The following is a 13,114-nucleotide window of genomic DNA, read 5'->3' as shown; positions in this document are numbered from 1 at the left end:
TTGATAATATAATATAAATACATGGTGATATTTTGATAATATTATTATATAAATATGTTGTGATATATTAATAATATAAATATTTGGGGATATTTTGATAATATTATAATATAACTGTGGTAATATATTGATAATATTATAATATAAATATGTGGTGATATATTGATAATATTACAATATAAATACGTGGTGATATTTTGATAATATAATATAAATACGTGGTATTATTTTGATAATATTACAATATAAATATGTGGTGATATATTGATAATATATTATAAATATGCGGTGATATATTGATAATATTATAATAGAATTATGTGGTGATATATTGATAATATAATATATATATGTAGTGATATTGATAAAATTATAATAGAAATATGTAGTGATATATTGATAATATTATAATATAAATACGTGGTGCAGGTACAGTAACGGCATCTGTTATTATCTTGTTTATGATATTAATACAAATAATAAAAATAATAATAATAATATATGAATGAAAAAATAAGCATTTAAAACATTTTTAAATGTTTATTTTTTCATTCGAAGTGTTTTTGTCCCTCTGTGACGTCATGACGCAGTGCGCGCAGAGGGCGTGTCCTTGCGTCAGACCCGGAAGTGATGCGTGGTCAGCAGACAGTGAAAACAACATCAGCTCGCCGTCAACACATCAGTCTGACTCAGTCTGACTCAGTCTGAACCGCACGGAGCCTCCAGCCGCTAACGGGCCGCTGATAACGGTCCTCTGTCCGGCAGAGGCTGAGCAGCAGCGGGATGTGGATCCAGCCGGAGGAGGTCCTGATGGCCGGAGCTCTCTGGGTCTCTGAGAGGGCCAACCCGTTCTTCATCCTCCAGAGGAGACGAGGACACGGCCGAGGAGGGGGACTGTCCGGTGAGTTATAGTCCGCTACGGTCCGTTAGATTCCGGTAAAGTCTGTTATAGTCCACTACAGTCCACTACAGTCCACTATAGTCCACTACAGTCCACTACAGTCCACTAGAGTCCACTACAGTCCACTATAGTCCACTAGAGTCCACTACAGTCCACTATAGTCCACTACAGTCCACTAGAGTCCACTACAGTCCACTATAGTCCACTACAGTCCACTACAGTCCACTATAGTCCGGTAGAGTCCACTACAGTCCACTACAGTCCACTACAGTCTACAGTCCGTTATAGTCCACTACAGTCCACGACAGACCACTATAGTCCACTATAGTTCACTACAGTCCACTACAGTCCACTATAGTCCACTATAGTCCACTACAGTCCACTATAGTCCACTATAGTCCGTTATAGTCCACTATAGTCCACTGCAGTCCACTATAGTCCGGTAGAGTCCACTAGAGTCCACTACAGTCCACTACAGTCTACAACAGTCTACAGTCCGTTATAGTCCACTACAGTCCACGACAGACCACTATAGTCCACTACAGTCCACTACAGTCCACTATAGTCCACTACAGTCCACTATAGTCCACTACAGTCCACTATAGTCCACTATAGTCCGTTATAGTCCACTACAGTCCACTACAGTCCGTAATAGTCCACTACAGTCAGGTAGAGTCCACTAGAGTCCACTATAGTTCACTATAGTCCACTACAGATCGTTATAGACCACTATAGTCCACTACAGTCCACTACAGTCCGTAATAGTCCACTACAGTCAGGTAGAGTCCACTAGAGTCCACTATAGTTCACTATAGTTCACTATAGTCCACTACAGTCCACTATAGTCCACTACAGTCCACTAGAGTCCACTACAGTCCACTATAGTCCACTATAGTCCGTTATAGTCCACTATAGTCCACTACAGTCCACTATAGTCCACTATAGTCCGTTATAGTCCACTACAGTCCACTATAGTCCACTACAGTCCACTATAGTCCACTATAGTCCACTAAAGTCCACTATAGTCTGTTATAGTCCACTACAGTCCACTATAGTCCACTACAGTCCACTATAGTCCGTTATAGTCCACTACAGATCGTTATAGACCACTATAGTCCACTACAGTCCACTACAGTCCGTAATAGTCCACTACAGTCAGGTAGAGTCCACTAGAGTCCACTATAGTTCACTATAGTCCACTACAGTCCACTACAGTCCATTACAGTCCGTTATAGTCCACTACAGTCAGGTAGAGTCCACTAGAGTCCACTAGAGTCCGCTATAGTCCACTATAGTCCACTACAGTCCACTACGGTCCGTTACAGTCCACTACAGTCAATTATAGTCCACTACGGTCCACTACAGTCCATTACAGTCCGTTACAGTCCACTACAGTCCACTATAGTCCACTACAGTCCACTACAGTCCGGGTCTATATGATATAGTCCACTACAGTCCACTACGGTCCACTACAGTCCTCTACAGTCCGGGTGTGTATGATATAGTCCACTACAGTCCACTACAGTCCACTACAGTCCACTACAGTCCGGGTCTGGGTTAGTTTGTGTGTCCAGGTCTACTGGTTTAGCTCTTTACTGGTCTCTCTGTGTCCAGGTCTCCTGGTTGGGACTCTGGATGTGGTTCTGGACTCCAGTGCCAGAGTGGCCCCGTACCGGATCCTCCTGCAGACCGCCGACTCTCAGATCTACTGGAACGTGGCCTGTGGTGAGTCCGCCGGACCGGGAGCTCTGTGATTGGCTGGCCTAGATCACAGAGCTCTGTGATTGGTTGGTTGATTGTAGGTTTGTTATCCTCGGCTGTGTCTTGCAGGCTCATCCAGGAAGTGTATCACGGAGCTCTGTGATTGGCTGGACGGTGGTAGGTGTATTGACCCTCGGCTGTGTCTTGCAGGCTCATCCAGGAAGGAGATCACGGTGCACTGGGACTGGCTGGAGACCAACCTGCTGCAGACCATCTCCATCTTTGACAACGATGAAGACGTCACCACCTTCGTCAAAGGAAAGATCTCTGTATGTCACTTCCTGTTTTACCTTCCTTTCGGTGGTTTCTCTCTCTTCTTGTCCTTGAGCGATGTCACTTCCTTGCAGGGCATCATCGCGGAGGAGAACCGGCTGAAGCAGGGGGATGAGCAGGAGGAGGATTGTGGGAAGTTTCGCGAGGCGGAGCTGAAGATGAGGAGGCTGTTCGGGATGCCCGAAGAGGAGAAGCTGGTGAATTATTACTCCTGCAGCTACTGGAAGGGCCGAGTGCCGCGGCAGGGCTGGCTCTACCTGTCCGTCAACCACCTGTGCTTCTACTCCTTCCTGTTGGGCAAGGAGGGTACGACCGGCCAATCACAGGCCACAGTTTAATGATGTCACTAATACAGTCTGTGAGACGCTTGGTAACGAGTAACTGAACTGCCGTCCCTCCTCCCCGCAGTGACCCTGGTGGTGCAGTGGACCGAGGTGACCCAGCTGGAGAAGAACGCCACCCTGGTGTTCCCGGAGAGCGTTCGCGTCAGCACGCGTGACACCGAACACTTCTTCTCCATGTTCCTGAACATCAACGACACCTTCAAGCTGATGGAGCAGCTCGCCAACATCGCCATGCGCCAGCTGCTCGACAACGAGGCCTTCGCCGCCGACCGCTCGCTGCCCAAACCCTGCAAGACGCTCAAGAACGTGTCTGCGCTCAAGAGGTCTCAGTCTGTTCAGTATCTGTACACCTGATCTAATGATAAGATACAGCAGGATACCTAGTGGGCATTCAGCAGTTTCTATATAAACACAACAGTGATGCCGTTCTGTCGTTGACCTTTGACCTGAGCAGCTGTTTTCTGTCCGTGTCCTTGCTGCAGGGATTTGGACGCGCGGGCCAAGAACGAGCGGTACCGGATGATGTTCCGGCTGACGCAGGAAGAGCGTCTGGACGGACACACGGACTGCACGCTGTGGACGCCGTTCGCTAAGATGCACGTGGTCGGACAGCTGTTCATCTCCAACAACTACATCTGTTTTAACAGCAGAGAAGAAGACTTGTGCCAACTCATCATCCCGCTCAGAGAGGTTGTTTGTTGATGTCTGTCCTCATCAGTCCTTTTTTTAATGACGTGTGGTGAACTCAAGGACATTACCCATCATCCTCTGCTCCTCAGGTGTCCATCGTGGAGAAGGCGGACAGCAGCAGTGTCCTGCCGTGTCCCGTCTCCATCAGTACCAAGAACAAGATGAACTTCCTGTTCGCCAACCTCAAAGACAGAGACTTCCTGGTCCAACGCATCTCCGACTTCCTGCAGCGAACGCCCGACAGCTCGTGGGGCGATGCCAGCCCGCTGTCTCTGATTGGTCACTCGGTACGTCACTCTAATGTCGAGGTTCTGATCAGCTTGGACCATTTATGGTCATTAATGGATTCTCGGGGTCTAACGGTGTTTTACTGCCGTCATGTGTCGAGTCCAGTTCAGCGGCTGGTTTCAGAAGAACTTTATGTTTATTGTTGTTAAAGTGTGTTTTGTGTCCTCAGGCGTCCTCCGGCGCCCCCTCGTCCTCGTCTTCAGGACCTGACTCCGTCCACAAGGGGCGTCATTACCACCCCGGTTTGCCCACAGCCAGCCAGGGTCTGCTGCAGCTCTACCACCAAGACGCTCCGGAGGACCTGGGACCCAAAGCCGTGAGTTCAAGTCCCAACACACCGAGCTGGACCGGTTCTGTTAGATACTGAGGATTGCCGGTACTGTTAGATGTCATGCAGTACTGGAGTACTGAGAACTGCCACTGATAGATACTGGTACTGTTAGATACTGAGGACTACTCTGAGGAGAACGGTAGCATTACTGATGAGTACCGGTGTTGTTATATAATGAGGAGTACTCTTAGATATGGAGGAGTACTGTTGGAGGACCAGCAGACACTCATTAGTTTTATTGAGATGTTTGACGAGTCATTGGTGCTCCTCTCCTTCCCTCTTCCCTCACCTCCTCCTCCTCTTCCTGTAGATGAAGGAGAAGATGAAGGAGGAGGCGTGGAATATCCATTTCTCAGAGTTTGGTCGAGGTGTCTGCATGTACCGAACCTCCAGAACCAGAGAACTGGTCCTGAACGGGATCCCAGAGCGCCTGAGAGGAGAGCTGTGGATGCTGTTCTCTGGTCAGTGTTCTTTCACTCACTCATTCACTCATTCATGTGAGAGGGGAGCTGTGGCCGAACTGATCGTTCATGTGTTCACCTGTCCGTCCAGGAGCTCAGAACGAGATGGCGAGCCACCCTGGTTACTATGGCGACCTGGTGGAGCAGGCCATGGGGCTGTGTTCATTGGCTACCGAGGAGATTGAGCGCGACCTTCACCGTTCGATGCCCGAACACCGCGCCTTCCAGAACGACACCGGCATCGCCGCGCTGCGCCGAGTCCTCACCGCCTACGCCCACCGCAACCCCGGGATCGGCTACTGTCAGGTACGAAATATAATATAATATAATAAAATAAAATACAACCTCTATTTATACAACAACTGTCAACAACTGTCGTTACCCCACCAGGCGATGAACATCGTCACCTCCGTCCTGCTGCTCTACTGTCCAGAGGAGGAAGCCTTCTGGCTGCTGGTGGCGCTCTGTGAGAGGATGCTGCCCGACTACTACAACACCAGGGTCGTAGGTCAGTAACAACACCGGGGTCGTAGGTCAGTAAAAGCACCGGGGTCGTGGGTCAGTAACAACACCGGGATCGTAGGTCAGTAAAAGCACCGGGGTCGTGGGTCAGTACCAACACCGGGGTCGTAGGTCAGTACCAACACCGGGGTCGTAGGTCAGTACCAACACCGGGGTCGTAGGTCAGTGACAACACCGGGGTCGTAGGTCAGTAACAGCACCGGGGTTGTAGGTCAGCCCCACTCTGATATGGTTCCTGTCCCTATCCAGGTGCTCTGGTGGATCAGGGCGTGTTTGAGGAGCTGACTCGAGCCTTCCTGCCGCTGCTCTATGAACACATGCAGGATCTGGGTGTCATCTCCACCATCAGCCTGTCCTGGTTCCTCACCCTCTTCCTGTCCGTGATGCCTTTCGACAGCGCCGTCCTATTGGTCGACTGCTTCTTCTACGAGGGCATCAAGGTCATCTTCCAGGTGAGAGTCTGAGAGTCACAACACCTGACCGACTGTTCTTCAGTTGATCAGCTGCTTCTTCTACGACGGCATCCAGCTCATCTTCCAGTCACTACACATTACTTTAACTCTTCTATCCATCTATCCCTCCATCCATCTGCAGGTGGCGCTGGCTGTACTCCATGACAGCATGGACGCCCTGCTGTCCTGCAGCGACGAGGGAGAAGCCATGACCATCCTGGGCAGGTAGGAGTCATAGATGGAGGTTCACTGGTTCATCATTCGTTGTTTTATCAGGATTCAACATCAGTTTCAACTCATCAGGCTATAGAATAGTCTCAGTCTAAGTGTGTGTGTGTGTGTGTGCAGGTACCTGGATAACGTTGTGAATAAACAGACTGTGGCTCCGCCCACCCCTCACCTGCACGCCCTCCTGACGAGCGGGGACGATCCTCCGCCCGAGATCGACATCTTCGACCTCATCAAGTCGTCCTACGAGGTCAGACTGACATCGTCATGATGTCATCACACTGATCTACTGTCACCCTGTCCACCACCCCTATGTGTGTGTGCTCCCCCTGCAGGTCAAACCAGAGCAATTAGTACGGTCTCCATCTAATTCCTGCTGCAGTACTGTCTCCATCTAATTCCTGCAGCAGTACGGTCTCCGTCTAATTCCTGCTGCAGTACTGTCTCCATCTAATTCCTGCAGCAGTACGGTCTCCGTCTAATTCCTGCTGCAGTACTGTCTCCATCTAATTCCTGCAGCAGTACGGTCTCCGTCTAATTCCCGCTGCAGTACGGTCTCAGTTTAATTCCTGCAGCGGTACGGTCTCCGTGTAATTCCTGCAGCATTGTCTCCGTCTAAATCCTGCTGCAGCACGGTCTCCATCTATTTTCTGCAGTAGTATGGTCTCCGTCTAATTCCTGCAGCAGTACGGTCTCCATACAATTCCTGCAGCATTGTCTCAGTCTAATTCCTGCAGCAGTGCGGTCTCAGTCTAATTCCTGCAGCAGTATGGTCTCATCTAATTTCTGGAGCATTGTCTCCGTCCCGCTGCAGTACGGTCTCAGTCTAATTCCTGGACTTGCAGTGTCTTTCCTGGAGTATTTTTTGAGGTAATCTCTGTTTCTTCTCTGAGCAGAAGTTCGGCAGCTTGCGCTCCGATGTCATCGAGCAGATGAGGTTCAAACAGAGGTTAAAGGTCATCCAGTCGCTGGAGGACACAGCCAAGAGGAGCGTGGTGGGTGATGTCACCGTGCTGCGGGTTAAATGCTAACATGCTAATGTAGACACGGTGTTTATAGGTGTGTGTGTGTATGTGTGTGCGCAGGTGAGAGCGATGATGACGGAGTCAGCCTTCAGTATCGAGGAGCTGGAAGATCTCTACTGTCTCTTTAAGGTCAGAATATAAGGTTAGACCAAAAAGGTGCTTTTTAACACCTGACTAACAGGTGAGTTAAACGGTTTAACACCTGACTGTAATTGTTTACAGTCACGACCTCGGCCTACACACCTGTCACCTGTACATTCAAATATAGGGTGTGTTTTTTTCAGCCCTGAGTTCTATCTGCAGGTGTCAGGTGTTTAACTCTTCCCTCTCTCTCTTCAGTCCAAACACATGACCAGCTGTTACTGGGGCTCCTGCAGCTCTGCAGCTGAGCGTCATGATCCCAGCCTCCCCTACCTGGAGCAGTACCGCATCGACCCGGCCCAGTTCACCCAGCTCTTCACTGCCCTCGCCCCCTGGGTCTGTGTAGGCCACACCTCCACGCTGTCGGCCCGCCTCTTCCGACTCCTGGACCAGAACCAGGACGGACTGGTCAACTTCAAGGAGTTCATCACCGGACTCAGTGAGTTCAGAACCAGCAGAACCAGCAGGGTTAAATATCTGCTGGTAGATTATAGATTATAGATTATAGATTATAGATTATAGATTTGATCAGAGTCTGTTTGTGTCTCCAGGTGGGATGTATCACGGGGACATGACGGAGAAACTCAAACTGCTCTACAAACTCCACCTCCCACCAGGTAACAGTCACACCTGGACATGTTCATGTGTGTGAAATACACCTTCTCCTGTATAGAAACCATGTTGACAAGACGACGTCAGAGGTGTGAACGTTTCCTGTGTTAATTTACCTGAGCTCTTATAAATGCTGTGAATGTTATAAACACACCTCTATCACTGAAATCCCACTTATGGAGACCCGAGACGTCATGATCAATATCTTACCTTTGATTAATAGTTGAGAATATTTACTGTAATAAAAATAAAGATTACAGGTGTTTTCTACCTTTTGGGCTCTGCAGGTACATCTAAACATGTCTCTAGGTAGCCATTGTTTATTTTTTTATTTGTTTGTTTGTGTGTTTATTTACTTGTTTGTTTATTTATTTGCTTGTTTATTTATTTGCTTATTTATTTATTTGTTTGTGTGTTTATTTATTTTTTGTTTATGTGTTTATTTATTTATTTTTGTGTATTTATTTATTTATTTGTGTTAATTTATTTATTTTTTGTGCGTTTATTTATTTATTTGTGTGTTTATTTGTTTGTTTATTTATTTATTTGTTTATGTGTTTATTTATCTATTTGTTTGTTTGTTTGTTTGTTTTGCAGCTCTGTGTCCTGAGGAGGCGGAGTCTGCTCTGGAGGCAACACACTTCTTCACTGACGACGAATCACAAGGTAAACACACAGAGAAATACTGTAAATTACTCTTTTACTGCAGTAATAACTACTACTACTAATGTCTCCATGTCTGTATATCGTCCACACTGCTGAATGCTTCATATTAAGGTCCTTCTTATAAGTGTTAGTTAATAGTTAATAAGACCCTCATAAATACTTATAAGATGTTTATTAACATTATTATTTGTTAATAAGACTATAAATAATAAAATAAAATAATAGCTTTATCAACACGTTTATTGTTAGATTATGACACATGTATAAGCACTTATTAAATGTTAATTAATGCATAGTTAACTGCTAGTAAATGCAAAATAAAGTGTGTATGTACTAATGTATGTACTATACTACTGTACTATATGTACTATATGTATTAATCTTAATAAAGCAACAAGAAAAGGTTAGTACATGTTTAACAGTGATATAACAGGTCAGTTAATAAAACTAGTTAAAAACTCAATGTGTTTGTAATGCTATAAACAGTTATAATAAACTCATAAGGCTTTTAATAACATTATTATATAAACTAGTTTCTTATAAGTGCTAATAAATGTTATAATCTAACAATAAACGTGTTTATAATGCTATTATTAACACGTAAATAGTCTTATTAACACATAATAATGTTAATAAACATCGTATAAGTATTTATGAAGGCCTTATTACCTATTAACTAACACTTATTAATATGAAGTGTTAATAACAGTTTGTATGAATCATCAATCAAATCTTCTCATTAACAGATCTGAATGTTTCCTCACTCACACGCTGCCTGATCGCTCTTCTTCTTCTTCCTCTTCCTCTTTCTCTTCTTGTTCGTCTGCTTATGCATCTTCTTCTTCTTTTTCTTCTTCTTCTTTGTGTGATCTTTCCTTCCAGAATCCTCCCTCCTGTCTGATCGGGACATTTTGAGGCAACAGGAAGTGACATCAGGTTTGTGTTTTTGTGGTTTGAGGAAACCGGCTGCTGTCGGACATGTTGCTCCTCTGGCCCCGCCCACTAGATGGTAGATTGGTTGAGGTTAGGCATACAGTAGGTAAGGGTTATGTATCAGACATGTAACAAGACAAAGTCTGAAGCTCAGGTGTTTAACCTGCGCTATGACATCACTGGAGGGGGCGTGGCCAGAGGATCAGAGCAGGAGAGATTACTCATCACTTTAACTAACAAACAGTTTCAACACTTTTCATTCTTAACCTCGTTGTCATGGTGATGATGATGATGAAGATGAAGATGATGATGAAGATCTGTCTGTGTGCAGGTGAGGACGGGAAAGACGGAGACGGAGACAGCGAGGAGATGAAAGGTAAATGACCTACAGGCGAGGTGTCACTGTGTGACATCACTACAGAGACTAGAGTCAGAACCAGGTCCACTGTTACCTGCACCAGTAACTACTGTCTGTCACAGTGGATCCACCTACTGACTCACCTGACCACAGGTGTGTGTTGTACTGTACTCTGTAGGCCTCTGACCTCTGACCTCTGACCTCTGACCTGTGTGTTGTTTCAGAGGAGAAGGTGAAGGACTACAGGTACTACCTGAGGATGTGGGCCAAAGAGAAGGAACCCAAGACAGAGACCATCAAAGACCTGCCCAGGATGAACCAGGTGAGGAGGAGATCCGGTTCAGGTCCAGGTTCAGGTTCAGGTTCAGGTTCAGGTTCAGGTCCAGGTTCAGGTCCAGGTATCTGACTGTGTCTCCTGTCTACAGGAGCAGTTCAGAGATCTGTGGAAGACTCTGTACATGTTCATGTAGAGGTTCAGGTCCAGGTCCAGGTCCAGGTCCAGGTCCAGGTCCAGGTCCAGGTTCAGGTTCAGGTCCAGGTCCAGGTCCAGGTTCAGGTTCAGGTCCAGGTATCTGACTGTGTCTCCTGTCTACAGGAGCAGTTCAGAGATCTGTGGAAGACTCTGTACATGTTCATGTAGAGGTTCAGATCCAGGTCCAGGTCCAGGTCCAGGTCCAGGTCCAGGTCCAGGTCCAGGTCCAGGTCCAGGTCCAGGTCCAGGTCCAGGTCCAGGTCCAGGTCCAGGTTCAGGTTCAGGTTCAGAGATCTGTGGAAGACTCTGTACATGTTCATGTAGAGGTTCAGGTCCAGGTCCAGGTTCAGGTTCAGGTTCAGGCTCAAGGTTCAGGTTCAGGTTCAGGTCTCTGACCCTGTCTCCTGTCTCCTGTCTACAGGAGCAGTTCATAGACCTGTGTAAGACTCTGTACAACATGTTCAGTGAGGAGCCTCTGGAGCAGCAGCTGTATCACTCCATCGCCACCGTCGCCAGCCTGCTGCTGCGCATCGGAGAGGTCGGCAAGAAGTTCAACAACGGCAGCAAGAAGACGGACAACGCCGCTGTTCAGGACCCGCCCACCACACCGGCAACGCCTACCACACAGGCCACGCCCACTGAGCCTCAGAGGGAGGAGGAGCCTATTCGGGGGGCGTCAGGTGAGTCTCAGGTGTGCCAGGCGCTGGCCGACGCTCAGCTGGAGCCGCTGGCTCCGCAGACGTCGGACGAGGAAACCAAAGACGACACATCGGTGTCGTCGTATTCGGTGGTGAGCTCCGGCTCGCTGCAGTGCGAGGATATCGCCGACGACACCGTGCTGATCGGCAGTGGCGAGCAGAGGCGGGGCAGCGTGCTGGATGTTGATTGGTCAATCACCTTCGAGCAGGTGCTGGCATCGCTGCTGACGGAGCCGCCGCTCGTCGACTATTTCGAAAACAAGAGGGACATCCAGAACAAGATGGCCGCCTGTAAGGCCCAGAGGGTGGTGGAGCGCCAAGTTAGCTCCTCCTCCGACCACGAACTCACTCAGCATTCCACCTGACCAGCTGACTCACCTACACCTGTCCAGCTGACTCACCTACACCTGTCCACCTGACTCACCTACACCTGACCAGCTGACTCACCTACACCTGACCAGCTGACTCACCTACACCTGTCCACCTGACTCACCTCCACCTGTCCAGCTGACCAGCTGACTCACCTACACCTGTCCAGCTGACTCACCTCCACCTGTCCACCAGACCAGCTGACTCACCTCCACCTGTCCACCTGACTCACCCCCACCTGTCCACCTGACTCTCCTCCACCTGTCCACCTGACTCACCTCCACCTGTCCACCTTATTCTCCTCCACCTGTCCACCTGACTCACCTCCACCTGTCCACCTGACCAGCTGACTCACCTCCACCTGTCCACCTGACTAACTGACTCACCTCCACCTGTCCACCTGACCAACTGACTCACCTCCACCTGACCAACTGACTCACCTCCACCTGTCCACCTGCTCCACCTGACTCACCTCCACCTGTCCACCTGACCAGCTGACTCACAGCAGGTGGAGCAGGTGGAGCAGGTAAAGCAGGTGGAGCAGGTGAAGCAGATGGAACAGGTAGCGCAGGTGCAGCAGGTGAAACAGGTGAAGCAGGTGAAGCAGGTTGAGCAGGTGGAGCAGGTGGAGCAGGTAAACAGTCGGCTGACAAAGACCTAAAAACATTTGTGTTTCTAATCGAGTCGTCAAACCTTAAAATCCGTGAGAGAATCGTTATTGTTGTTTCTGGAGGACGGGAGTCGAGGCAGCAGGTAAACGTTTATTCAGGTAGATTAAAGAAACACCTGTTAATCAGGTGATTTATGTTGGAATCAGACTGAAATATTATCATTGATTTTAAGAAAATAAAACTTTAAGAACATAAACAATGAAGAGTTCTCTAGAGAATATTAATGTTAATGTTTTATTTTCCTTCTTTACAGTTCAGATTATATTAACTGAATATTAATAACATCATGAGGTCGTATTACCTGTTCCTCTCAGGTGAGTTCACACCTGTAGTATTTTTATGTTGACGTCACTGAAGCCTTGTTTGTTTGTTTGTGCTGCCTGTTTCTGATGACATCAGTCCTGTTTACTTCCTGTTGAAGCGATGATGTCACAGGATGTTTTTATTCTCTGTATTTATTCTGCTTTTAAAATCCATCATATCGATCGGTTATTGATCTGTAATCTGTTGTCTAATAAATACTGAAGGAATTCACTCTTCTTCTGTGGTGTCATGTTCATTGTCTAAAGGTCAGCTGCAGTCTGACATGTAGTCTGAGGTGAATAGTGAGGAAGGGAGCTTCAATGCTTCCTTTCCTATCTCCTTTAGTACCGTCCTTTACCAAAGGAAAGGAGCTTCAATGCTTCCTTTCCTATCTCCTTCAGCACCATCCTTTACCAAAAGAAGGGAGCTTCAATGCTTCCTTTCCTATCTCCTTTAGTACTGTCTTTTACCAAAGGAAAGGAGATAAGGCACATTGTCGCTGAGCTCATGTTATACGTGTTAATAAAGTTGGTTCAAAAAAGCAAACATCTGTCAGAGCAGCGTGATTCTCATCATCAGCACCGCTGCCGTCACTTCCTACGTCCTCACCGACTC

At 47.4% G+C, this 13,114-nt stretch overlaps 1 protein-coding gene across 6 annotated transcripts; it reads left to right on the top strand.

Moving 5' to 3' along the window:
• The first annotated feature begins 609 nt into the window (after nt 1-609).
• Nucleotides 610-12,730, top strand: tbc1d9b (TBC1 domain family member 9b). Of its 6 annotated transcripts, XR_012595687.1 has the most exons (26): nt 610-901; nt 2,516-2,626; nt 2,813-2,931; nt 3,010-3,241; nt 3,344-3,602; nt 3,762-3,969; nt 4,059-4,256; nt 4,427-4,573; nt 4,899-5,049; nt 5,141-5,355; nt 5,440-5,557; nt 5,821-6,023; nt 6,166-6,248; nt 6,372-6,501; nt 7,148-7,246; nt 7,337-7,405; nt 7,616-7,856; nt 7,969-8,034; nt 8,627-8,695; nt 9,578-9,631; nt 9,960-10,004; nt 10,211-10,308; nt 10,880-11,540; nt 11,633-11,655; nt 11,687-11,709; nt 11,856-12,730. XR_012595687.1 is itself a non-coding variant. In XM_074649487.1 (25 exons), exons 1-23 carry the CDS (start codon nt 784-786, stop codon nt 11,519-11,521), a joined length of 3,675 nt encoding a protein of 1,224 aa, XP_074505588.1. In that variant the 5' UTR covers nt 610-783; the 3' UTR covers nt 11,522-11,540; nt 11,633-11,655; nt 11,687-12,730. The 6 variants fall into 6 exon arrangements, 5 of the variants coding, with proteins under 5 accessions (XP_074505588.1, XP_074505589.1, XP_074505587.1 ...); XM_074649487.1 differs by having other exon boundaries at nt 11,687-12,730; XM_074649488.1 differs by lacking the exons at nt 11,633-11,655; nt 11,687-11,709 and having other exon boundaries at nt 11,741-12,730.
• Nucleotides 12,731-13,114: the final 384 nt, after the last annotated feature.

This window comes from Sebastes fasciatus, chromosome 10 (genome assembly GCF_043250625.1).
Source record: "Sebastes fasciatus isolate fSebFas1 chromosome 10, fSebFas1.pri, whole genome shotgun sequence".
Lineage (NCBI taxonomy): Eukaryota > Metazoa > Chordata > Actinopteri > Perciformes > Sebastidae > Sebastes > Sebastes fasciatus.
This window is presented reverse-complemented; position numbering and strand designations above follow the sequence as displayed.